At 36.8% G+C, this 27,909-nt stretch overlaps 1 protein-coding gene across 5 annotated transcripts in view; it reads left to right on the top strand.

Moving 5' to 3' along the window:
* ASH1L (ASH1 like histone lysine methyltransferase) overlaps positions 1-27,909 on the top strand; it is a 210,802-nt gene that overhangs the window by 25,518 nt on the left and 157,375 nt on the right. For all 5 annotated transcript variants that reach the window (XM_024748118.1, XM_024748117.1, XM_024748116.1 and 2 more), the window contains one exon: positions 1,194-1,714. In XM_024748118.1, the coding sequence (XP_024603886.1) occupies positions 1,295-1,714 (420 nt within the window). In that variant the 5' untranslated portion in view covers positions 1,194-1,294. The remainder of the gene's footprint in view (positions 1-1,193; positions 1,715-27,909) is intronic.

The raw sequence follows: 27,909 nt of genomic DNA on the forward strand, positions 1-27,909 counted from the left end.
ATTTCTTGTAGGAGTTGTAAAAGTTGTATCATATGATCTTTGCCTTTGAAACTCTTATAATCTTGTTGGAAAGAAAAGTCTTAAGGCACATAGTTTAAAATATTCTACTGCATAAATGGAACTTTCTAAGGGATAGGATGTTCTTTTTTTCCCCAGATACTGGTCCTGGATCTTGATTTGGATATATGCTTGAAATAAAGGCTAGTCTGTCAGTCCTCAAGAACAGTGAATTATTTTGTTTTGGTTTTATATTCTCTAGTCACTAGATTATATGCCAATCCTATACGGTTTCCTGAGGATCTTTATTTATGAGAAGGGGGTTGCCCTGTGTGGATTATTCAGATTCTCTGTTAAGGTGTACAAACTATTGTAAAATAATAAATCTACGTTCTGGTTTTAAAATAATTTATAGATTTGGGAGATTGAAGCATGACCGCTGACTATTTGCTATTGGGAAAACGTGTGAAAATATATTTCTGCTTTTTAGAGTTTTTATAACAGTTGTTCTAAATCATTTATATAATTATTTAATGTTTATCTTTCTCACTAGAGTATAAGGCTTGTAAATTTAGGAACTGAATCTGTTTTGTTGAATACTGTATTTCCAGGGTGTTGCACAGTGCCTGGCACATGATAGGTGTTTAGAAATACTTTTTAATGAATGAATGAGTAAATGAATTCAGAGTTGAATTGTAAACCAGCAATAGAGATAATTCCAGCCTAAGAGTCCTAACCTAAAAAGTCTACCATCTCTTATAAATAATATTGGAGTGCTGAAACCAGCCCAAAACATGGTTCTTTACCTTCAGTGAAATTGATTTTATTTAACTAAAATGTAAGAAACACATTCCTTTGAAACTGAGGAGTGTTAAAATATATATTATTTTTATCTTAGACTGTGTTTGCTTTACTGTCAGTTGCAGAAGCTTGTTGCTTGAGTTAGAACAGTGGATCTTAAACATAGATTTGCACCATACCACTACAGCTTATTTATGATATCTGGAGAATAATAAACTTATTCTGAAATTTAAATATAACTAAATGAATTTAAATCCATTTTGAAGGGCATTTTGATCCATTTTAACTGATTTTCGGTTCTTCCTGATCTTCTTGTTCTCCTCCCCCTATACCCACTTCTCATGTTAATAATTGCCTCTGTTCTGATAAATTTTTTGTTATGGTCTATCCTACAGAGAAAGAGATGCTGGTTGCCAGTTTTGGAGATCCCTGTTTTTTATGGAACACAGTTCTGTAAAATTTTCATAAGATTCCTTGGCAATAACATACACTTGTGATGGACCCTAGAAATACTGCTATGTTAGGATTGGGTTCTGATTCCGAAGGATTTTCAAGAAAGAGTCCCTCTGCCATCAGTACTGGTACACTGGTCAGCAAGAGAGAAGTAGAGCTAGCGAACAACACAAAGGAGGAAGAGGACCTTCGCAAGTGGAATCGGGAAAGAACCATCGAAGCAGGGAAAGATGATGGTTTGACTGATGCACAGCAACAGTTTTCAGTGAAAGAAACAAACTTTTCAGAGGGAAATTTAAAATTGAAAATTGGCCTTCAGGCTAAGAGAACTAAAAAACCTCCAAAGAACTTGGAGAACTATGTATGTCGACCTGCCATAAAAACAACTATCAAGCACCCAAGGAAAGCACTTAAAAGTGGGAAGATGACAGATGAAAAGAATGAGCACTGTCCTTCAAAGCGGGTAAGTAGAATTCCCAACAATATGTGACGATTAACAATCTTTGGATTTCTCTATTAATTTTTATCGAACCTACGTACATATTTTAGGAATTTTGATTTTAATCTTTTTATGTTATTTCCAAATAGTCTGTTTTGTGAGCCAAAACAGGCCTTAAGGCTTGTCAGAGATATAAGTGATGGTATAACCATGTATGTACTTGTAAAATTATGGCAAATATTTTAAATGGGGTATATCCAGATTGCTGCTCCTACATGGCCTAGTGGAAAGAATATTGATTGGATTTTTAGTTAGGAAACCTAGAGTTGAATCTTGCCCTCCTGTTTACTAACAATGTGACTATAGACAAATTAATAGAGAAGAAACTGAGGCTTAAAGATGTTAAATGATTACAAAACCACCTACCTTTCAGGATGGTTCTATTCCTGCTGACCTCAAGAATTTTCGAAAGGTGGATTAAAAAATTTTTATCTAGACCTTTTTACTTGAGACGATGTTAGAGCTTGTCTTGCACAGCTAATTTTTAAAGGGCTTTGAGATGATTGTCTTTAGTAATCTTTCTATAGTATTTTTTAAATAGTGCTAATAATGAGGTTTTGTACTGAAAGGATTTCACCCACAATACATACTTATTCTTAATATATAAGTAGTTTATATCCCACTTATATTATTTGTAGCAGAATATAGTTTGTGGTTCCTGAGGAAAGCTATCTGTATACTTAAAACACTGTTGGTAATGGGTTAGGTGTTTATTTTTCCAACAGTTACTTTAGCATAGGATGTTGACTATATTACTGCCCTCTAAATTAGTTCTTCATAAACAATGGAAAGAACATGAATTACAGAGTCAGAACCAAATTCAAATCCTGGCTTAATAACTGTACACGGGCAATTTGGTTTATCTTAACTGAGCTGTGGTTTCCTCATTTATAACATGGGGCTATTAATGCCTGTATTAAATGGGTATATAAAGAATTAAATTTCAGTAGCCAAGACATACAACCCAAGTACCAATCAACAGACGATTGGCTTAAGAAGATGTAGTGTGTACGTATGTAGATGTGTGTGTATATATGCATATATACATATATGCTTATATATATATATATACACACACGTATACACACAGGGGAATATTACTCAGCCATAAAAAAGAAATAAATATTGCCATTTGCAGCAACACGGATAGACCTAGAGAATATTTTACTTAGTGAAGTAAGTCAGACAGAGACAAATATTATTTGGTATGACTTATATGTGGAATCTAAAAATAATATAAATGAATCTTTATATATAACAGAAACAGACTCATAGACATAGAAAACAAATTTATGGTTACCAAAGGGTAGACAGAGGGACAGAGGGACAAATTAGGAGTATGGGATTAACAGATACACTATACATGAAGCAGATAAGCAATAAGGATTTACTATATAGAGCAGGGAATTATACTCAATATCTTGTAATAACCTATAATGGAATATAATCTAAAAAGAAAAAAACTGAGTCAGTTTGCTGTATACCTGAAATGAACACAATATTGTAAGTCAACTGTACTTCAATTTAAAAAAAGAATTAAATTTATATATAGTAGTTAGCATGTGGTAGATTCTTGTGAATGTTCTTTTTACAGCCTAAGGTATTGCTTTACAAGGGATCTCTGGAAGTGTTTGGTTATCTGTACTTGCTCTCAGCATATGATGGTCTGTGAAGAATTTTGTGTTTGTTTGGATGCGTTTTTACATAATTCTTACTAGCTTCTCTGAAGGGTTCATGACTCCAAAAAGATTAAGCATCAGTGGCTAAAGAGAGAAAGATGCACTGTTATGAGGCATGTTGGTAGTCTAAGAAAGCTTGGGAGTTTTGTTTTATTTATTTTAAGGCAACCAAAACATTTCCCCCCAATTCTTCAAAAAGTAGTTGGGTTTTTGTCCGTGCATTCATTCATTCATTCATTTATTCATTTATTTATTTATTTATGGCTGTGTTGGGTCTTTGTTGCTGTGCGCTGGCTTTCTCTAGTTGTGGTGAGCAGGGGCTACTCTTCTTGCGGTGCGTGGGCTTCTCATTGTGGTGGCTTCTGTTGTTGCAGAGCATGGGCTCTAGGCACACAAGCTTCAGTAGTTGTGGCTCGCGGGCTCAGTAGTTGTGGCTCACGGGCTCAGTTGCTCCGTGGCCTGTGGGATCTTCCCAGACCAGGGCTTGAACCCATGTCCCCTGCATTGGCAGGTGGATTCTTAACCACTGCACCACCAGGCAAGTCTGTCAGTGCTGCTTTTAAAGCAAATATTAAGCCTTAAATTTCTAGTAAAAAACATAGAAATATAGATCATATATTTTATTTCTTAATCAAACTTTTCTTTCAACAATGTTCAGAGGACAAAAACAAGACCCTCTGAAAAAATAATTTGCTATCCTGGTTAGTACTAACTCATTGATAACTGTTGATGTAGTTTTTAATGACAGAACTCAAGTTCAGGTTCAAAAATGAAATTTTCCGTTTCTTGAATTATGTGACATATTGTTAAATTAATAGTAGTTTACTTACGGATTCTATTATTTAGAGTGATTCAAATATGTCATTTATTTTTTAAAAATTTCAATCCACAGTTTAGTAACTGGCATGTTAATACTAAAGTTTAGTTTATTTTTTTGAAAAGTATTAGATGCTCTTCATGTCATATAAGTTATAGATTTTAAGATTTTGGTTCTTTTAATGTATTTTCCCCTAGTTTTATTGCGATATAATTGACATACAGCACTGTTTAAGTTTAAGATGTATTTGGTTTATTTTTCATTACTTTTGAGATTTATCTTTCTGTATTACATTTTGGCAAAACTAAAAAATATCATAACATTCAGTGTTGGCAAGAATATAGGGGAAACAACCACTCTCATGCCCTGTTGGTGGGGAGTATATTGATACTGTACTTTAAAAAAAAGAACATTCATTCATTCATTCATTCATTCCACGCCTGGTCTTAGTTGCAGCACGTTGGGTCTTTTTTAGTTGCGGCATGTGGACTTCTTAGTTGTGCCATGCAGACTCTTAGTTGGTGCTATGCATGTGGGATCTAGTTCCCTGCCCAGGGATCGAACCCAGGCCCCCTGCATTGGGAGCACGGAGTCTTACCCGTTGGACTACCAGGGAAGTCCCGATACCATACTTTTTTTATTTTTTAATTTTTGGCTGTGTTGGGTCTTTGTTGCTGTGCGCGAGCTTTCTCTAGTTGCAGTGAGCAGGGGCTACTCTTTGTTGCAGTGCATGGGCTTCTCATTGCGGTGGCTTGTCTTTGTTGTGGAGCATGGGCTCTAGGCACGTGGGCTTCAGTAGTTGTGGCACGCGGGCTCAGTAGTTGTGGCTCGCGGGCTCTAGGGCTTAGTTGCTCCGTGGCATGTGGGATCTTCCCGGATCAGGGCTCGAACCCATGTCCCCTGCATTGGCAGGCGGATTCTTAACCACTGCGCCACCAGGGAAGTCCCGGATGCCGTACTTTTTGAGAGTAGTTTGCTTGTATCTGTCATAATTAAAAATGGACAATTCCTTGATTCCACACTGTCCCTTCTAAGAAACTATCTTACAGAATACTTGCAACTATATACCAAGATATATGTGTAAGATATTTATTAGAAGTATAGATTCCTGATACGTTCTTATTGGTTCTGACTCAGTATGTCTGGGTATTTTTTAAAATATCTTTATTGAGATATATATATAACTCCTATCCACCCATTTAAACTGTACAATTCAGTGGTTTTTGATATATTACATTATTAACTTTTTAAAAATTGTTGTAAAATATATTAATATAGAATTTGCCATTTTGGTCATTTTTAAGTGTAAATTCAGCATCACTAATTCCATTCACAGTGTTGTGCAACCATCCCCACTATCTGATTCCAAAACCTTCTTATCACCCCAAACAGAAATTCTGTAACCATTAAACAATAACTCTGTATTGCCCCTCCACTAAGCCTCTGGTAACCTATAATCTACTTTCTGTCTCTATGAAATTGTCTATTCGAGGTACCTCATATAAGTGGAATCATACAATGTTTGTCCTTTTGTGTCTGGCTTATTTCACTTAGCATAATGTCTTCAAGTTCATCCATGTTGTAGCATATACCAGAACTACTTTTTATGGCTGAATAATGTTCCATTGTACGTTTATACCACTTTGTGTTTATCCATTCATCATCTGTGGACACTTGGATTGCTTCCACATTTTGGCTATTGGAAAATATGCTGCAGTGAACATTGGTGTACAGACATCTGTTTGAATTCCTGCATTCTATTCCTTTGGGTAATATACTTAGGAGTAGTATTGCTGGATCCTATGATAAGTCTGTATTTTTTTGAGGAACTGCCAAACTGTTTTCCATAGCAGCTATACCATTTCATATTCCCACCAGCAATGCATGGGGGTTTCAGTTACTCCAAATCCTCATCACTGCTTTTTATTTTCTGTGTGTGTGTGTGTGTGTGTATATGTGTATGTATGTGTATTTTAAATAATAGCCATCCTAAGGGGTATGAAGTTGTATCTCACTGTGGTTTTACTTTGCATTTCCCTGATGACTAATGGTGTTGAGCATCTTTTCTTGAGCTTATTGACTATTTGTATATCTTCCTTGGAGAAATGTCTGTTTAAGTCTTTTGACTGCTTTTGAATTGTGGAGTTTTTGTTGTTGTTGCTGAGTTTTCAGGGTTCTAGGTATAGTCTAGATATATGAGTTGCTAATATTTTTTTTCCCATTCTGTGGGTTGTCTTTTTCCTCTCCCTTGATAGTGTCCTGATACATAGACGTTTTCTGTGTTGATGAACTCCAATTTGTCTGTTTTTGTTTTGATTTTTTGTGTGTGTGTTTTTTTTTTTTTGCGATACTCGGGCCTCTCACTGTTGTGGCCTCTCCCGTTGCGGAGCACAGGCTCCGGACGCGCAGGCTCAGCAGCCATGGCTCACGGGCCCAGCCGCTCCGCGGCATGTGGGATCTTCCTGGACTGGGACACAAACCCGTGTTCCCTGCATCAGCAGGCGGACTCTCAACCACTGCGCCACCAGGGAAGCCCCAATTTGTCTGTTTTTTTTTCTATTGCCAGTGCTTTGGTGTCATAGCAAAGATATCACTGCCAAGTCTAACATCATGAAGATTTTCCCCTATGTTGTCTCCTAAGGGTTTTACAGTCCTGGCTCTTACATTTAGGTCTTTGAGAGATTTTCAGGTATCCCTCTCACCCTGAACTTGCTCTCTGAATTCAGAAACTGATTAAGATAGCAAGAGATACTTTGGACATGGGAAACTTATATAAAAAATTTAATGTATACGAGTATGGATATTGGACTAGCAACTATTATTTTGATTAGGTAATACACTCCTATGATTCAGAATTTAAAAGATAAAAAAGGAAACAATGAAACATTTTTACCATCATTACCCTTCTCTCCCCTCAAATCCATTTTGTAGTCTCCTTTTAGGCAGTCATGTGACAACCCCATGCTAACTATGATAACTAGCTAAGCAGAACAACCATTTCTCAACCAAAATGAAGAAAAACTGTTCTGTGTATTGAAATTGTCTTACTTGGAAAATAAATAAGAGTAAGTTGTTTGGAACCAAAATTGGTGCAAAGAAGCTTCCAGGAACAAAACTACAACATCAGTGCTTTTGATATCTCCCAGAAATATATTTTATATATATACAAGCAAATGCAAGTAATCTCTTCCCCCCCCAATTTAAAAATATAAATGGTACTATACTGTACACACTGTTTTGTGTCATTGTTTTTTCCACTTAAATAGTGTGTTAGCATATTGTGGAGGATTTTCCTGTATGAAACTAAGAGAGCTTCTTTAGCCCTTTGGAATATGGGTGATGAATATTTTTTTTTCCAGTTTGTCATTTGTTTTTAGACCTTGCTTATTTTTTATTTTGCCATGCAAAAGTCTTTAGTTTTTTACTGAATTTAATTAATCTTTCCTTTTATGGCTTCTAGAATTTGACATATAACTAGAAGGGCCTTCACTCTAAGTTTATAAAAGATCTCCTTATATTTTGTAATAGGAGTTTTGTAATGTTTCATTTTTTCATTATTATTATTTTTGGCCGCAGATCTTAGTTCCCCGGCCAGGGATTGAACCCAGGTCCACAGCAGTGAAAGCTCAAGTTGTAACCACTGGACTGCTAGGGAATTCCCTTATGTTTCATTTTAAATATATAAATAATTGATCCATTTGGAGTTTATAATGATGTGTAATATGAGTTGTGGATCCAAGTTTATCTTTTTCCAAATAGCTGCAAGTTGTCTCAACCCTTTTATTAAGTTTTTTTTAGTCCTCAGATTTGAGACACTACCTTTACCATACACTGAATTTCCATGTGTACTTGAGTCTGGTCTGATTTCCCACTTTGTGTCATTGGTCTCTATTTGCCAGCATAATAGTTTTAATTATGTTTCATATCTAGTAGGGTTAATCCTTCCTCATTACTCATATTTAAGAGTGTTCCTTGCATTATTGCCTATTAGTTTATAAGCTTTATGTGATTTTTAATAAAAATAGAACTTTTTTCTAGAACTTGTCCAATTGATTATAAAGTTCATATTTTATTCATCTTTATCTGTGGTTGAACTTGGAACCTAATTGGTTCTCCTTCAGAAGCTCTGAATTTGCTTTGCCAGGAATTAGGGTGTGTTAGTAACACCTTTCCTGGGGGAGAGCCCCATTTTACCCTTGGATTGGTACGTTTACCCTCTGGGCAACTACGCCTACTTAGATCACCCTTCTGTTTTCTTTTCTTTTGGTACCCTTGGAGATTTTTCTTACTTCCTGTGAGGCCACAGTGCAACAAACTTGGCATCTTATGCTGGATTGAGTTATTTTATTGTAGTAGACGGACCTTTATGCTATTTAGCCTGTCTTATGGCTAGAGTAGAAATCACCTGATTGTTTTATAAGAAATACGTTCATTATTAATTTAAAAATAGATTTTCCTGTCTCATTTTTGTTTTGTCTATGGTGGAAAGGCATATTTTCTTTTAAATTTCCTGTAAAAATTTGGGTTTGGCTGTCTTGCAACTTCATGTTGTGTCTGTGTCATTTCATAAGTTGTCAGAATGGTATAGTCATTCTTCTACTGCATATTTTAGAAAGTGAAAGTAGGGAAGTCATTATATTTACTTGTATTTATCACACACCAACTTAAAAGGAGAAGAGGCAGTGTTAAAATTTACAGCTGTAATTATAATTTCCCTGCCAAAAGATAGTTTTCTGTTTAGAAAAAAAATGAGTGTGCTGACTTAATAGATTATTTAAGAACACAGTCCTTTGGAGATGTAGTTTTGAGTTTCAGTAAAGTGATTTTTATGGAGAATTATTAAAACCCTCAGTGAATCCAAGTATTCTAATTAAGGTCTGTTGGCCTAAGATTTTATTAAATTATAGAACTGATAGATTAATGTAGGTTCTTTAGTAAGAAAATATACAGATAATAACAGTTATCTCTGTTCTTGCTCTGTATGGTTAATTTGCCTAGCAGTCTTTAAATTGTTTCACACAAATTCCAATTGTTTTGAAATGAAATGTTGAGGAAAAAATGAGTTTGATATTACTTAGGTTTTGGCTTTTCTTTCCTTGGCATACCTGTTAAACAGCAGTAATTTATCGGGTTTTCTGCATATAGTAGTTCCTTTAAATTGTGCCCTATATTAGATTAGCCTGGTTTTAGATAAAATGTATATGATTTTAATTGAGATACAATTCAAATACCATAAAATTCACTCTTTTAAAGTGTACAGTTGAGAGGTTTTTAGTATATTCAGTATATTAGCTACATACAGAGGTGTGCAACGATCACCACTGTCTAATTTCAGAACATTTTCATTACCTTAAGTGTGTATTTTTATTTTGTCTATTACACTTTAGAAAACGAATCATAGGACTAATATTTTACTTTGTACTTTTCACAAAGGAGGGTCACATTTTGTATCACTTAATTTTGAACATAATCTCATCTAGACTCATAACATTCTTTTATTTATTTATTCCTCCATAAAATATTTGAGTGCCTATCATGTGCAGTAAATGAGTAATTATGATGTAATATGATAACTTCCATAATAGAAATACATATGGAGTGTTTATGGAATCAGAATTGTTGGGAGAAGGTAATGAGCAGGAGAATATGCATGGAAAGCTTTACAGAGGAACTCATTTAAAATTAGATGTTGACATCTTTGTTAGAAATTGCTAGAAAGAGAAGGACTCTGGGGGCAAAGTAAATAGTAAAGGGCAAAGGCAGTTTTAACATGTCTCCTAGATGTTTGTCAGTTGTGCTGTAAAACGAGAATTTGACAGTCCTTTAGTGTAGGTGAGTACTAAGAAAATAATAAAGAATGGAAGACAGGTGGGGAACTTATCACCTCTTCGTATTGCACTCAAAAATTTAGGGAACCTCCACTTCACTTTTTGTCTACTTTTTCTTTGTATCAGATTTTTGGTTGAAGTTTTTTTCTCTGATCTGACTTACGAAGTAAGTTTTAACCTTAAAATCATAAAGTGTTGTTTTAAATGCTATAAGATTTTATTTATCTATCTATCTATTTATTTATTTATGGCTGAGTTGAGTCTTTGTCGCTGGGCGCGGGCTTTCTCTAGTTGCGGAGAGTGGGGGCTACTCTTCCTTGTGGTGCACAGGCTTCTCATTGCGGTGGCTTCTCTTGTTTCAGAGCATGGGCTGTAGGCACGCAGGCTCCAGCAGTTGTGGCTCACGGGCTCTAGAGCGCACGCTCAGTAGTCAGTAGTTGTAGCGCACAGGCTTAATTGCTCTGCGGCATGTGGGATCTTCCTGGACCAGGGCTCGAACCCGTGTCCCTTGCATTGGCAGGTGGATTCTTAACCACTGCACCCAGGGAACCCCACTGCTATCAGATTTTAAAGCAGAAATTGCATGAGCATACCGATTTGTTCGTGGGGTTTTTTCTTTGTTTTTAAAGTTTTTTGATTCTGTTTTATATTAGTATTCCTCTTAGAAAGAGGAAACATTTTAAAGTTAAAATGATTGATTTGGGGGAAAGTTTTTCTGTTTGAAGAATTTAGGATTACTTGTAGTAAGTAGGAACCCTATCATTTATAACTGTAATGTTAAATATTACCAAAGTTATAGTACCTGAATTTTATTTTATAAATCTGTTAATAGTGAACTACCTTGGTCTTCATACAGTAGTGAAAGTCAAGCAGGAATAATATTGGAGCAGATTGGTAGAGCTTTTTGAGGACACAGAACTGCAACAGCAGATGGCATTAGAGATCAGGTTTAAGGATGAGTTGCAGGGATTTAACTGTTAAGGGGGGAAGGGAAGTGAGGTACATTGAGGATTCAGGGTACAGCTGGCAAAGCTCAGAATGACCCTTGGGTGTTGTTGGTCTGTTTAAAGGTATATGTGTATTTTTTTTTTGAAACCAGCTATTTCAAAATCTAGCAATTAAGAATTCTCTTCCAAGAAGAAAGGGAAATTTTTGTTGTATGCAAGATAACTCCTTCTTCCCTCCCCCAGCTAAAAGCTGGAAAAATATGAAGGTGTCATACAAGATCTATTTAATATAGCCTTTGCTTCTTCATTATAAATAAGTATCACTTTGCACCAGCAAGTGCTTAATGTTAGATGTTAAGAGAGGTATCTATGATTGGGTAAAGACCTACCAGGGAAAGGGGCAATAGTTTGCATATTAACTGTGGCTTCCTTGGAACCCCTTAATATAAATATGAGTTTTTCTCCAAGCTGGATTTATGGTGTTCCTAAAGGCTTTGGTTTCTCCAAAATCTGTTAGCTAAATTGAGAGAATACCGATCAGTAAAAGAAGGTAATGTCTCAAAGATGTCAGAAATAAGTAATGTTAATGAGAAATAGTGATGAGAACTCACTCTTTAAACAAAATAGGTTTTGAACTGTTAAATTTGGTCTTTTTCTACTCTTTTTATTTTATTTTTATTTTTTTTGCGGTACGCGGGCCTCTCACTGCTGTGGCCTCTCCCATTGTGGAGCACAGGCTCCGAGGCCATGGCTCACGGGCCCAGCCGCTCCGCGGCATGTGGGATCCTCCCAGACCGGGGCACGAACCCATGTCCCCTGCATCGGCAGGTGGACTCTCAACCACTGCGCCACCAGGGAAGCCCTCTACTCTTTATTTTTTAACAGCCAAGTCCTGATCTGCTATGTATATTTTACCTTCATTTTTGGAAAACATTTCAAAGTCAAGTATACATGCTTGCAATAAAGTTCTGCTGCTATATTAGGAAGTCAGAGTTTAGGAGGTGCACAAAAGCATTTTGACAAAAACTCACAGATGGTAAGTATATATATGAGAATATTTTAGCTGTTTTTAGCCAAGCTACATAGAATTACTAACATCTGAGTATATATGTGAAGGCAAAAAGACGATCCTAATAACTGCAGAATTCAGTAGTAATCTTCACAGTAAAAACAGTGAAACAAGATGGAACCTGCTTCTGAACCCCACCTTTTCATTTTTTGGCAAAATTGCTGAGTGTGATTATCTTGTACTTCCTTGTCTAGCCCTTGATTGCATGGGTAGGGAGTTACAGAAGACTGCTGAAGAAATCACAGGTAGATACTGAAAATTACAAGCCAAAGGCAGGGGAGCTTGGTAACTTCTCTTGTTTGGTAATTATGACCGTTAGGAATTCTCAAACAAGTAGAAATTTTCCTAGGCATACTTGGTGACATTTTTTCCTTCTGTTTCAGCTTCGAAGATAAAGATGAGCAATTAGAAGAATAAATTTAAGGTTACTAAGTTCCTAAATAACAAGCAAAAAGAAAGAAGTTTCAGTATACAGTAGAAAGAGTAAGTAGGATGAGGGAGTGGAAAGAGTTAGCTCAGATGTCACCCAATTCTTTTTCTTTTTTTTTTTTTTGCGATACGAGGGCCTCTCACTGTTGCGGCCTCTCCCGTTGCGGAGCACAGGCTCCGGACGCACAGGCTCAGCAGCCATGGCTTACGGGCCCAGCCGCTCCATGGCATGTGGGATCCTCCCGGACCGGGGCATGAACCCGTGTCCCCTGCATTGGCAGGCGGACTCTCAACCACTGCGCCACCAGGGAAGCCCTCACCCAATTCTTTGAATGTTTCCTGAATCCTTGCAGGCAGAGTTAGTTACTCTAACCTCTGTGCTTCCATTGCATATATTTCTCTGTTTTTAACACATATCACATTATATTGTAATCATTAATTTGTCTTTCTTTGACAAGTGAACGCTCCTTAAGTGTCAAGGTAACCTTTTTTTAGTTTTTGCATTTCATGATCAACATGGAACATGCCTTAAAAATGGTTCAATAAGGGACTTCCCTGGTGGGGCAGTGGTTAAGAATCCGCCTGCCAATGTAGGGGACATGGGTTCAAGCCCTGGTCTGGGAAGATCCCACATGCTGCAGAGCAACTAAGCGCATGCACCACCTGCACTGAGCCTGTGCGCTCTAGGGCCCACATACCACAACTGCTGAGCCCACATGCTGCAACTACTGAAGCCTGCACGTCTAGAGCCTGTGCTCTGCAACAAGAGAAGCCACCACAATGAGAAGCCCGCGCACCGCAACGAAGAGTAGCCCCCACTTGCCACAACTAGAGAAAAGTCCATGTGCCACAACGAAGACCCAACGCAGCCAAAAAAAAGTTCAGTAAGATTATGGACTGTGGGTTTATATCTGTAAGCATAAAACAAATACTACCACCACCACCAAAAATACTGCCCTTAAAATATAGCTTGGGGATAAGAGAATATGTTTGCCTAGTCCTAAAATGGTGCTTGTACACATAACTTTCATAACTGAACTACTCATAAATATTTTCTCTTCTTTCATTTACTGAAAGTTTATGTTAAAACTTTTAGGTCTTTTCAAAACAACCTATAGTTAGTTAATTTTAAGAAGTAAGTATTATTGGTAGTAATGCTCTGACTTGTGGCTGTTTCATGAATTTCCTGGTAAGGCACAACTTTGGTTACTACCCTTATAATAGGTCAAACAAAAACTTTCCTTTAAGTATTTTGTCACAACACAGAGTGGTGAACTAAGTTGTCTATGTTATCTTCATTTAAAAACAACCCCACATTAGGCTCTTAGTTTAAGAAAACATTTTTAGTAGTCAAATACCTTTTGAATGCATTTAGCACATCTTAGTGACTCATCCACTTAAAGGTGATACCAGATTGTTACCAAGCAAGGGCTCTGTGCCCACCAGAAAGCCAAACTCAGCAGGTGTTTGCAACAAAGTAAGCGTTTATTTGCAGGGCCCCAAGCAAGGAGAATGAGCAGCTCACGGACTTTCCTCTGATTGGTTGGTGATAAGGTAACAGGGTGATGTTCGGAAATCCCAGCCTTCTTTTTCCAGCCGATCTGGGGTCTGTAATGCTTGTGGTCAGCATGTAGTCACCATCTTCCACCTGGGTGGGGCGTCTTAGTTTTTAAAGAACAACTCAGAGATATACACCAGATTGTTATCTGTATCCCTTCAGGAGGAACTAGGAATCCTGTGACCCTATTGCCCTAATCCCTGTGACCCTATTGCCCTAATCGTTAACTGCTTGAGCCTACTCTTTGGAACTCCTGGAAGCCTAGGAGACTTTTTTTTCCCTACAAATAAGAAACAGGGACACGGAGGTGCTTTTGTACCCAGGAAGGCTCCACAGGGTCCTGCTTGGTTTCAGTACCCCCTTTTCTTTGGTACTCCTCAGTCCTCAGTCCTGAGGGGAACAGGGGTGGGACAAGAAAGGGAATAAAGTTTTGGATAGAGAGATAAACTCAGATAGTCATAAACTCAGTATGAACTTGGTTTTAGGGAGACTTTGTCTCCAGATGAGCCCACGTGAAACTGTTTTATTCTTACTGCTATCTGGTTTATGTTTACCCAGTGCCTTTTTTTTTTCAACCAGTTTTCTTTGTGTTTAGGCTCCTTAACTCTTATCAGTGAATTTGAGACTTGCTAAATAGAAGATGGTCACATTCTTTTTACCTGTAACTTCTGAGCTGAGTGCCATCTGTGAGTGTAGTCTTATACCAACTTATGAAAAGGTCCAGAGTACAAGTCTGCATTATCCTACTGGAATTCTGTTGTCTTACCTTCATACTGATTGTTTGCTTTGGAAGCTGCTTGAGCTAGAATTATTTTGTAGTAGAGAAGAAGAGAACGGTTGGCATAGAGCCCAGCTTCTCCAGGGCAGAGGCTATTATGCAAATTCTCCCAGATCTTCACATTTCAGTAAAGCCTTCTTTTCTCCCTTTAACACACACAAAACAGACTGCTAATGGGGCTGCCACGATCTGCCCTAAGCCTTGGAGACAAAACGAGGAAGGTGCCACTCTTTTCCCAAAATACCATCAGTTGTAGAAGCATATGCTTCCATAAATGGAGGGGAAGAGTAGATCTCTTCTATTGCACTGTATGGCTTCTGTTATAAATGTACCAGGAAGATTAAAACTACCATAATTAGTTTCATCAGGTTCAGCCTCAATTCTTGCTTTCATTTTGTAGTAGAAACTTCTCTAATCAGTGCTGCTTCTGGCTGATTGAGCAGTTCACTTTCTTTTAAAGTGTAGCATGTTAGGGATATGTGCTTGAGTCTCTATTATGGTTTGTTTTAATGGTGTACATAATGAGGTATGGTAAATGTGAATGTTTCTCATTTCATTGTTGATCTTGCTAATGGAAAAAGTCATTATTGAAACAAATTGATAGAAGGCATAACTTCCTTAGTACCAGAGAATTAAGCCTAAGTATCATCACGTTGACTCACTAATTCACATGCTGCTTTTTATGGTTGTCTGTTCATATCTTTATTTCATTTTATTGACTGTAAATCATTCCAGAGATGCTCACATATAGACTGCTCCATACGTGCACATTGCTAATAAATTCTGAGGTACAGCTGCAGAGAAATGAATGAAGAGTTTTGGGGAGACATCAGAATTAAAGGCCCTATATGATGAGATAACAAACTTTTATGAAACTTCATGAGTAGGGACAAAAGGTTGAACACATGATGAAAGAGACGTTTCTTCCTGCCTGACCTCACTTTGTGAGTCTAAACCACTGAAACCATTGTTCTAAATTGCCCCTCTTTCCCAATTAGTAGATAGGGATTTGGGGGGAGAAATCCTGAGAGAAAGAGTATAGATTAATTTAGATATGTGCTATGGTGGTGATTTTACACTTTAGGAATAAACTAGGTGTAAAGAAGAATCAAAAGACTTTGTTTCCTCTGCTGTTGATACCTGGGACAGATTGGCATCTAAATGTTCCTTAAATTATATTCAGTAGCAAGAAGAGCTACTCCATATTATTATTACTATTCTTTTACTATAATATTTTCTGAAGGAATTAAACTTCCTGTAGTAATAGGTTTTGGTTGACTCTTGATTGTAATAGGGGCGATATAGTAAGAATGAGCTTGATTTTGGGCTTCAGTCCAGAATATAGAGTTCAAGTGCAGCACCTAGTTAATGGCTTTGTAATTTAAGAAAAGCCCATAGTGGTCTGCTTTTGAAAAGAAAAATTTTGTGATTTTATATTAAAATACTTGACTTAATTATCTATATGTTAAATTTTCTTTAATAATTTATTTTGGGACTCCTCCCCCAACCCCCATTCTCAGATGTTTTGGTTCTCTCTTTGATTGTATGTCACAAACTTAACCTTTGCACATTTCTTTTCTTTCTTTCTTTTTTTTTTTTTTTTTGCGGTACACGGGCCTCTCACTGTTGTGGCCTCTCCCGTTGCGGAGCACAGGCTCCAGACGCGCAGGCTCAGCGACCATGGCTCACAGTCCTAGCCGCTCTGTGGCATGTGGGATCTTCCCGGACCAGGGCACGAACCCGTGTCCCCTGCATCGGCAGGCGGACTCTCAACCACTGCACCACCAGGGAAGCCCTTCTTTGCACATTTCTTGAAGATGTTTTCTGAATATTTTCATAAGTAGACTTAAGATTCTTGCCTTACTTATAGCTCTGATTTTTAACATAGCTCTGCAAGTAATTTATGTTCCATACAATCACTTGGGAAAAATTTGTCCATAAGCATTTTTCTTTACAGTTTTTAGTGCTTGTCCTAGAGTTTGCAGTATACATTTACAACTAATCTAAGTCCACTTTAAAATAACCCTGTATTGCTTCACAGATACCTTATAATAATAAAATAACACAAACTCCTCCCTTTCATTCCTTGTCTCTTGTATCATTACTGTCATTCATTTCAGTTATACACAAGGATATACGTACACATCATACATTATTGAATATGTTGTTGCTATTATTATTTTAAATACACTGTTTTCTGTTAGATCAATTAAGAATAAGAAAAGTAGGGAATTCCCTGGTGGTCTAGTCTAGTGGTTAGGACTCTGTGCTTCTACTGCAGGGGGCATGGGTTCAGTCCCTGGTGGGGGAACTAAGATCCCACATGCCACGCGGTGCAGCCAAAAAAAAGAGAGAATAAGAAAAAGAAAAGTTTTTATTTTACCTTCACTTTTTCTTCTCCAGTGGTCTTTTTTTCTTTATGTAGATCCAAGTTTCTGACCTATGTCATTTTCCTTCTCTCTAAAGAACTTCTTTTTTTTTGTTGTTGTTAATTTTATTTAATTTTGGCTGCACTGGGTCTCCGTTGAGATACGCGGGCTTCTCATTGAGGTGGCTTCTCTTGCTGCGGTACACGGGCTTCAGTAGTTGTGGCATACGAGCTCAGTAGTTGTGGCTCGCAGGCTCAGTAGTTGTGGCTCGCAGGCTTAGTTGCTCCTCGGCATGTGGGATCTTCCCAGACCAGGGTTCGAACCCGTGTCCCCTGCATTGCAAGGCGGATTCTTAACCACTGCGCCACCAGAGAAGCCCTAAAGAACTTCTTTTAATACCTTGCAAGACAAGTCTACTGGCAACAAATGCCCTCAATTTTTGTTTGTTAGAGAAAGTCTTTGTTTCTTCTTCACTTGTAAAGGATAATTTCACAGGTTACAGAATTCTAGGTTATTTTTTTTCTTCCAACACTTTAAATATTTCACTCCATTCTTCTTGCTTGCATGGTTTCCGAGGAGAAGTTGGATGTAATTCTTAGTTTTGCTCATTTGTAGCTAAGAAGACAGTCTTTAGTCCTATGATTAGGTCTCAATCTTTTGGTTAGCCTGTACCTCTAGACTGTAAACTTCACAGATACTTCTTGGTGCCCCCTCCCCTCTTAGGTAGAACAGGATAGCTAGAGTGGGCTAGAGTTGGATCATTTCCTCCCCCAGATCAGTTAGGCTTTGTTAAATCCCAGCAGGTTAGGCTCTGGTTAATGGTTTCTCCTGAGGGCAGACCTTGTTAGGAACCAAACGGTGTGGCATATTTCAAAGTGGGTCATTTTCCCCTCCCACAGCGGGGATTAAGAGGGGACTTTTCTCATCTTGTGAACCTCTTAGAGATCCAGGAGATAAAACTCATAAAACTGTGGGAGAATCACAATAACTGAGTCCTCCTGGAGTTTTCAACTCTCAAACTTGTGTACATTGAGCAATTTGTCAGAGTTCAGGTTTCCCTACCCTAGTGCTCACTCCTTCCACCAGGGTCTCAGCTCATGGGTTTCTGCTCTGGTAAATGATGATTCTCTGTCAGTCACTGCAGTTTTGGGGGCAGTAGTTTGCTCTGTGACCTCACTTCTATTATGGATATAAATGGTTGATTTTTAAGTTTGTTTAACTTTTCACTTGTTGTTAGGACAGAATGGTAACCTCCAAGCTTCTCCATAAACCTGTAATCAACAAACATTGCAAATAGAATTGTATATAATTGGTTTACAAGAGGACGAAATTGTGAATTTCCATCTACATCTCAGCTTTCATTGTATGCAGACTAGTTTCAAAATCTTCCATGTAATAATAGAATGATAGGAGGAACTTTCCAGCACATATCATGTAAAAATGAATATATAAGGCACATCACTGTTTTAGTGGGTTCCAGTAAACAAACTACTTTGAATAAGTTTTCCTGTGTTGATATTGTTATCTATAGAGTGTAACTTTAAAGCTTTCCTGTGTTCAGGTGCTCTTTTTTAACATGTAATAAGGCTATCCCTTTCTGTTTCATTAATTTAAGTACATGACAAGTTAACTTCAGAATCTCTTAGTATAGCAAGAATGATGAAAATAGCGTACTGTATTTCTGTTTACAGACTAATTCTGTAACTGAAATTCTATGCTATAATTCTCTAAACACACAACTTGAGGACGTGAGCAAAACATCCTATTCTTAATTCCCAAATCATAAGTTAGGAGCTCATAAACTTCACTGTTGTTCTGATATCAATATCAAATAATAATTTAAATTACTTTTCCTTTTTTTTAAACTGATTTTCCTATTCTATACAAATTTTTTTTTCAGTCAGATTCATTCTGTTGTCATGGCATGTGACTTGCAGATATCTTTCAGCGAACAATTAAAACAGAATTTTAATTTTATCATCCCTTGCTGTCAAGCATGCATGTCTGATGTATGAGATACAGAAGTAGCATATTTAATTATATCATTAACATTTTGTTCACAGCAGAGTGAGATATTAGGAACAAGTTTTTCAATAAAATGTTTTCTCAAAAGAACTTTGCAACTTGAGCAAATCTCAAAATTTTTTTGTCATCAACTACAGAGAATGATTGGCGGTTTGTAGAAACACTTCAAAAAGCTTATTCAGATTTTACGCCTCATGAATCATCTCCATAAAGACATTTTAAGCATTTAATTTTTTTGTATGGAATGAGAATAACCCTTGTTTAAGATGTTTTGTTCTCCTTTAACATTTTCTTCTTTTTTATACTATTTCTTACTATGTCTAGATTAAAGTTGAATTATAGTGGATAAAGATGATTTATTTTGGAGTTTCTCTTGTGAAATTTTGAGCCAAATTGACGTTTTGCTTTTATTTAATTTTCCCACAATGTGAATAATTCCCAAATAGTAATCTTCTTGAAAGGCTCAAGGATTGCTGAGAGTAAAATACTTCACTTAAAGGTTAGTACGTTTAATGTTATTTAGCTTAGTGTACTAAAATTTTAGGAAGATTAGAATTATGATATAGAGGACTTCCCTGGTGGTCCAGGGGTAAAGATTCTGCCTTCCAATGCAGGGGACGCGGGTTCGATCCCTGGTCGGGGAACTAAGATCGCACATGCCATGGAGCAACTAAGCCCTTGCACCACAACTGCTGAGCTCACGCACCTCAATGAAAGATCCCACGTGCCTCAATAAAAAGATCCCACGTGCTGCAACTAAGACCTGATGCAGATAAAATAATAATAAATAAATCATAAAAAATTATGATATAAATGCAGTTCTTATTATTCTGTCTTATATGATTATTTAAATTTTATTAGCATTTATTTACTTATTTAATATATTTATTTATTTTTGTCTGCGTTGGGTATTCGTTGCTGAATGTGAGCTTTCTCCAGTTGCGGCAAGTGGAGGCTACTCTTCATTGTGGTGAGTGGGCTTCTCATTGTGGTGGCTTCTCTTGATGCAGAGTTCGGGCTCTAGGTGCGTGGGCTTCAGTAGTTGTGGTTTGCAGGCTCTAGAGCGCAGGCTTAGTCGTTGTGGCACACGGGCTTAGTTGCTCCATGGCAGCATTTATTTACTTAATCTTAAAATAATGTTTCTACACATCTAGATAACACACTCTTAATATTTATATTGCCAGTCAGTTTCCTCGTTTATTTAAGTATGTGATAGTTTTTATTTTAGACCATGAAATTAACAGCTTTTATAATCATAAGTATTTCAGTACTAGTTATAGTTTTACAGTAACACCTATACCTCAACTTCTTTATTAAATGTTACCACATGATAACCATAAGGAAATTCTTCACTCCATGTTTCAAATAGAGTGCTCACCTGTATTTGAAAGTGAAAATTCAAATAATACCATAAATCTGAGTGGCATGCCTTGTTTGTATTACTAACAATGTTAAACTAATTATAATTGGTAGTAATCTATTCTATCATGTTGATTATTCACAAGTTTTGTGATGCCAGAAATAACATGGGAATAAGCATTTACTTATTTTATTTTTCTGGCCACGCAGCGTGGCCCTTGGCAGTGATAGCATGGAGTTCTAACCACTGGACTGCCAGCGAATTCCCAGGAATAAGTATTTGGTGGTTTGGCTTTCCTGAGACTGAAGTCAAACTTGGTAAAAAATCTGCCTTCAAGTATTAATTAATAATATCTTTTATTTATTCATTTTTTGAGATATTGGAGGGTTTTTTTGTTGTTATTTTTTTAAAAAATACATCTCAGTCTTTTCCTTTATATATTTCTTGTTACCTTTCTCCCGGAAAAATTACCCCTACCTAGAGAAGGACTAAAAATTTACCTCCAATTTATTCTAAGCCTATTCAAGGTGGGCAGTTGGGACTAGGATTCTTCAGGGTCTGTACCCTCAGTGAGCCACCTCTTAAGAAGAGCTCACAATTCAAAATGAAAAAACAAAGTTATCGAGGGACTTCCCTGATGGCGCAGTGGTTAAGAATCTGCCTGCCAATGCAGGGGACACAGGTTCCAGCCCTGGTCTGGGAAGATCCCACATGCTGCAGAGCAACTAAGCCTGTGTGCCATAACTACTGAGCCTGCACTCTAGAGCCCGCAAGCCACAACTACTGAGCCTGCGTACCATAACTGCTGAAGCCCATGCACCTAGAGCCGAGCCCATGCTCCGCAACAAGAGAAGTCGCTGCAATGGAAAGCCTGCAAACTGCAACAAAGAGTAGCCCCCACTCCCTGCAACCAGAGAGAAGGCTGCGCATAGCAACAAAGACCCAACACAGCCACACACACACACAAAAAAATGTCCAGGCAGATTTTCAAAAAGAAGCCAATGAAATATGTATTCTAGATGTGAAAACTATTTTCTTGATGAAAAATGCATTCATTGACATTGACATTAAAAACAGTGAATAATTAGTTTAAGCATCCAGTTTAGACACAGCTGTGGAGAGAATAGTGAACTAGAAAATAGCATTGAGAAAATTACCTAGAATGTAGCTGATCCATAGATGTCAAATATGATAGGAAGAATAAAGAGACAATAAAGGATGGTAATAGGAAGTCCAGTATGTTCTAATGGAGTCCTGAAGAATAATTGAGGAGATGTAATATTTGCCAGGTAATTTTCCAGAATTGATTATTTATGAAGGACAAGTTCTGAAAAGGATTAATAAAGCTATATGTACACTGAGACACATCTTAGTGAGTCTGTAGAGTATCAAAGACAAAAAATCCAAAAAAAAAAGAGAATTAGATAAAGGAATGACAGTTAAGCCAATATTAGGCCTTTAAACATTGATTAAAGGAAAGTAGGAAATCAATTATATCTTCAAATACTGAGAGGAAATAACTGACAATTCATAATAGAGCTTCCTCAACATGTTTTAGCAGGATAGATTGCAGATTTAGTAAGATACTGTTTCCAGATATTTTGCTGGGAATTATAAAAACATATAGTCACCTTCATGAAAATGATGAAGGGTAAAACAACAATACAAGAGCTTAGGAAACAGGAGAGACCTCTAAAGGCACCCAAGGACACAAATAGAGGGAAAAAAATCAATTCTATAAAAGTAAAAGCAGCACATATGAAAACAGTGAGAAAGAAGGAACAAAATGGAAATGACCAAAGTTCAAAAGGATGGGAGAAGTGTGATATATATGGGAAAAAAAAGAAAATACAACATACGCATAATTGATATCTTTAAAGAAGAAGGCAGAAATATTGATTTAGATCAGTCTTAAAGCCATAATGTAAGGGCATTTTTCACAAATAACAGAAAATTCATGAAAACAATTATTATTAGACTTTATCAGTAAAGCTAAGAATCTCTTTGTGAGCCAGATCAAAGGATGAAATTACTTTGTAAGGATAAAATTCAAGATGTTCTCAAACATCAAAATCCAGAACCAAAGAACGTGGAGCAAATCCATAATGTCCTCAAATTGGACAGTTCATCTATACCAAAATGATAGTGACAAACATTTTTGAACACTTGAAATCAGGGAATGTTTTTCTCATTCTTCAAGAAACTCTAGAAAACAACCTTTAATCTTTTTATTAGCCACAGAGGAATGGAAAGGCTAAACAAAGGGACTGCTGTTGGTTTGTAAATTAATATACAATGTGGAAATGAGAGAGAAAATGAAGTCATTTAAGTATGTACTGGTTTCTTTATTATAGTAGGAGTCAGTGTCATTTGAAGTTGATAAAACTGATACAGTAAAAAACTGATACAGTAAAAAGAATATGTCTAATTGGATAGTGAGGCAGCAACAGGAAGAATATGGTAATTTAATCACTGCTAATAGTAGAGTCAGCAAATATTGAAGGCTAAGTATATTATGTTAGTCTTTTGAACTTCTCCAAAACAGAAATATACATGTTCCAGATTTTTTAATGCAACAAAAAAACAAGCACATTCCACCTAGTTAAAAAAAAAATGTTCAGGCTGTGAAAGGTCAGAGTAACAAAATATGGTATAACTGATTCACTTTGCTACACAGCAGAAACTAGCACAACATTGTAAATCAACTATACTGCAATAAAAATTTTTTTAAATAACAAAATACGATAGTGTACTATTAGTCTACTAGGGTTGTCCTAAAAAAATATCAAGACCAGGTAGTTAAAAACAGGAAACAGAACTCACAGTTCTGGAGTCTGGGAGTCCAAGATCGATTTGCCATCAGCATTGGTTTCTGATGAGGGCTCTCTTCCTGGCTTAGCGACAGCCACTTTCTCACTGTTTCCTCCCGTGGCCAAGTGTAACAAAAGAGATACCTGAGCGTTCTCGCTCTTCTTATAAGGACACCATTTTTATTGGAGTAGGGCCCCACTTTTATGACCTCATTTAACCGTAAGTAAAGGCCTCCTTACAGGCCCTCTCTCCAAATACAGTCACATGGGCATTAGGGCTTCTACATTTGAATTTGGGGTTATGCTGTTCAGTCCATAACAGATGGACACTCACAAAAACTGAACATACATACAGTAAGCTACCACGAGAAGTAAAAATAATATTTTCTGATCACAATGCAGAAAAACTAGAAAGTAATAAAAAACAGATATTAAAAACTTTATGGTGGGGCTTCCCTGGTGGCGCAGTGGTTGAGAGTCCGCCTGCCGATGCAGGGGACACGGGTTCGTGCCCCGGTCCGGGAAGATCCCACATGCCGCGGAGCGGCTGTGCCCGTGAGCCATGGCCGCTGAGCCTGCACGTCCGGAGCCTGTTGCTCCGCAACGGGAGAGGCCACAACAGTGAGAGGCCCGCGTACCGCAAAAAAAAAAACAAAAAACAACTTTATGGTGGGCTTCCCTGGTGGTGCAGAGGTTTAAAATCTGCCTGCCAATGCAGGGGACACGGGTTCGAGCCCTGGTCCGGGAAGATCCCACATGCCGCGGAGCATCTAGGCCCGTGAGCCGCAATTACTGAGCCTGCGCGTCTGGAGCCTGTGCTCTGCAGCAAGAGAGGCTGCGATAGTGAGAGGCCCGCGCACCGCGATGAAGAGTGGCCCCCACTTGATGCAACTAGAGAAAGCCCTCGCACAGAAGCGAAGACCCAACACAGCCATAAATAAATAAAAAAAATTAAAAACAAAAAACTTTATGGTCTGGAAATTACCAGATCTCAGAATTTGTAGAAAATAAACAAAATAACTTTTGATTTTCATGGTAAGCTGTATTTAAAGGGAAGATACCTATAAATATTAATTATATTAATTAAAAGGAAAATAATAAAAATAAATGGAATAAATCATTCAACTCAGTAGTTACCAAGAGAACAAAATAATCCTAAGAAAAGAAGACTGTTTGAGAAACATGAAGGCAGAAGTGAACTAGAAAACAAAGGCAGTAACTCTCCAAATAGTGGTTCCTTTGGGGGGAAATGAAACATATTTAGCAAGTGTAACCTGGAAATAAAGAAAAATGAGGGAAAACAATATATAAAGTAGTGCTAAAGGGCAAATAATTCCAGATACAGTGGAAGTTAAAAGGAAACTATAAGAAATTTGTCTGCTTTTAATTTTATGCAAATAAATGTGAAAAGTGAAAATGATTTTTAAAAAAAGATAATTTACTAAATCTGAGTTCCAAAATCAGAAAATTTTAACTGACCAATCACCATAAATATAATGGAGAAGTCCCTCAAAAAGCTACTACTGTTGTCAAAAAATGCTGGTCTTAAATGGCTTTAGTTTAATTCTGTAAAACTTCAGGGAAAGATAATTTCAAAATGATTTAAATGTTTCAGAGCATACGAAAGGAAGAAAAATGAGTATAAAATTAATCCTAAAAACTTACAAAGATAGCACAAAAAGGGAAACTACAAAATAATCTTGCTTAAGCAAAAATTCAGGTTCTTCTGAATACAGGTAAGGTTCACTTTAGCTTACTTTTAAATACATATACAAGGAGGACTACACACAGTCCCTTCTATATTTGTTGAATTAATTGAAGGTATATTACTCTGTTATTTAATTATATCACTGCTTAAGAATATACATCGATAATTTTTAGTGATAAAAACTTATCTTTTATAGTAAACAGTCTGTATAGTTCTATAATGACTTCATTTTAGTCTCAAGGTTACAGATAATTCCTTGGAACTTTAAATCTTTAAATGTCAGAGCAAAGTCTTTTGCCTGTCTTACCAAAAAGGCTTAATTAAGCATATCTCAATTTGGGAAGATACAGAATAGATTTGCTTTACACTTTATAGAAACAAGTTCATAAATATTCACTTATCTTTACTGAACGTTGTGATATCTCTGTGCTTGTCTTAAGGCATTCCGTGTCATTAACAACTGATAGCTAAGGCTGACAATCTCTGACTTCAGTTATACTTTCCTGAGTTAAAGAATATGGGCTTAAAATTTTCTTTTCCTCATATGTAGGCATTATGATGCAAAATGCTAAGTAAACTACCAGCATACAATTTCAGCAGCACATTAAAAGAACTATGCATTATAAAGGGACAACACAAGCAATCCTTTTGGAATTGGGTAAAGGGTATACTGGACCTCTGTTTCATATAATTACATGTGAATCTACAATAGAGCTATATACCATTATGAGCTGTGTTTTTTCCCCAGGAATCCAAAGGAGTACAATACTAGGAAATATGTTACTATAATTAATTATACTGATAGTTAAAAAATAAAATAGGTATTTCCTTAATGTGTTAAATAGAAATATGTAAAAATATATAATGTATGTAAAAATATAAATGTATATATGTACACATATATATGTATACACATATGTATAATGCTTAATGAAGGGACACCAGGGCATTCTCATTAGACTGTCGATGAAGAGAATACCCTTTTTCATCACTGGTATTTAATAATGTTAATGAGATACTAGTTAATAAAATTAGAAAATAGGAATTAGAAGGATAAAAATAGAAAAGGTAAAACTACTGTTACTTGCAAGTGATGTTATATACCTTGAAATTGCAAGAGAATCAGTCAAAAAAAATAAGAGAATTCAGTGAGGTAATTGACTAATAGAGAAATAAATGAGAAATCAGTAGCCTTCATACAAATAAACAGAAGTTAGAAGAAGAGATTCCATTAGGAAAGAGATGAAATATCTAGGAATAAACTTAACTATCAGGGTTTAATATTTAAAGGAAGAAAGCTTCAAAACACTAGTGAATTTTGAACAAATAGAAAAGCTTAAAATGTTGTTGAATAAAAAAATCATAAAGGTGTCCGTTGTCCCAAAATTTAATTGCACTTTTTTTATTGTGGTAAAACATACATAACGTCAGATTTACCTTTTTTACATGTACAGTTCTGTGAGCACTAAGTACATTCACACACCATCCATCTCCAGAACTTTTTCAGTCTTCCCCAACTGAAATTCTGTTAATTCCTGTTAAATAGTGACTCCCTATTCCCCCCATCCCATAGCCCCTGGTAACAGCCGTTTTACTTCCTGACTCTTTGAATTTGACTTAATACTCTAGGTGTCTCATACAAGTGGTATCATATAGTATTTGAATTTTTGTGACTGTCTTATTTCATTGAGCATAATGTCCTTGAGGTTCATCCTTGTTGTAGCATGTGTCAAAATTTCCTTTCTAAAGTTGAATAATAATCCATTGTACATATATATACCACATGTTATCATTCATCTGTCAGTGGAGTTGCTTCCGCCTTTTGGCTGTTTGTGAGTAATGCTGCTGTGAGCATCAGTGTACAAATATCTGTTCAAGTCCCTCCTTTCACTTCTTCAGGGTGTTTGCAAATTTAACAGTCAAAATTAAAGTAATACATACTTTTTGGCACCAGGTGCGTTGCTTAGAAAATTTATATGGAAAAATAAGCAAGAGTAGTCAAGACACTTCTGAAAAGAACAGTAGGAATAAGACTTATCAGATAATTAAAGTTAAAATGGTTAGAACATTGTGGTATTGGTGCATGGATAGAGAGAAAATTAATGACCCAGAATGGAGTATCTATCAATAGAACCAAGTATGTACAAGAATTTAGTACATGAGAAGTGTATTTTGTATCAGAGGATGAATGATGAAATGATTTCATGTATATACATACACACATATGTATTAAACTTAAAGGCTGTATGGCTTTTCATTTCTTTTTCACTGCTATATTTCATTTGAGAATAAAAAGATGCCATTATTTTCCACATTAAAAAAAAAGAAACTACTTGGATTCTACTTTATCTTCTAGCTCTGCCTCCTTTTTTCTGTTTCCTTGCTGTTCTTTAGATTTCTCTCTGCCCATTCTCTTTTAAACCCATTCCAATCATGTTATTGTGGGATCTTAGTTCCCTGACCAGGGATTGAACCCAGGTCCCCAGCAGTGAAAGTGTGGAGTCCTAACCACTGGACCGCCAGGGAATTCCCACGTTTTTGCTCTTGTACTTTATAGAAACTGCCTTTGCATGGTTACCAGTGACCATCCCCATGCCACAATGCTAAATCCAACAAACAAATACGTGTTTTCATTTGTTTGATCTGTCAGCAGCAGCTGGCAGTCATCACTCTTGGAAATAACTTTTTTTACTTCATTTCCAAGGTACCACATGTTCACTCACTCTGCCTTCCCCCCCGCCCCCCCCCCCCCTTGCTGCTGCCTTCTGCCCTCCCTCTTCCT

Source organism: Neophocaena asiaeorientalis, unplaced genomic scaffold (genome assembly GCF_003031525.2).
Source record: "Neophocaena asiaeorientalis asiaeorientalis breed wild unplaced genomic scaffold, Neophocaena_asiaeorientalis_V1.1 scaffold76, whole genome shotgun sequence".
NCBI lineage: Eukaryota > Metazoa > Chordata > Mammalia > Artiodactyla > Phocoenidae > Neophocaena > Neophocaena asiaeorientalis.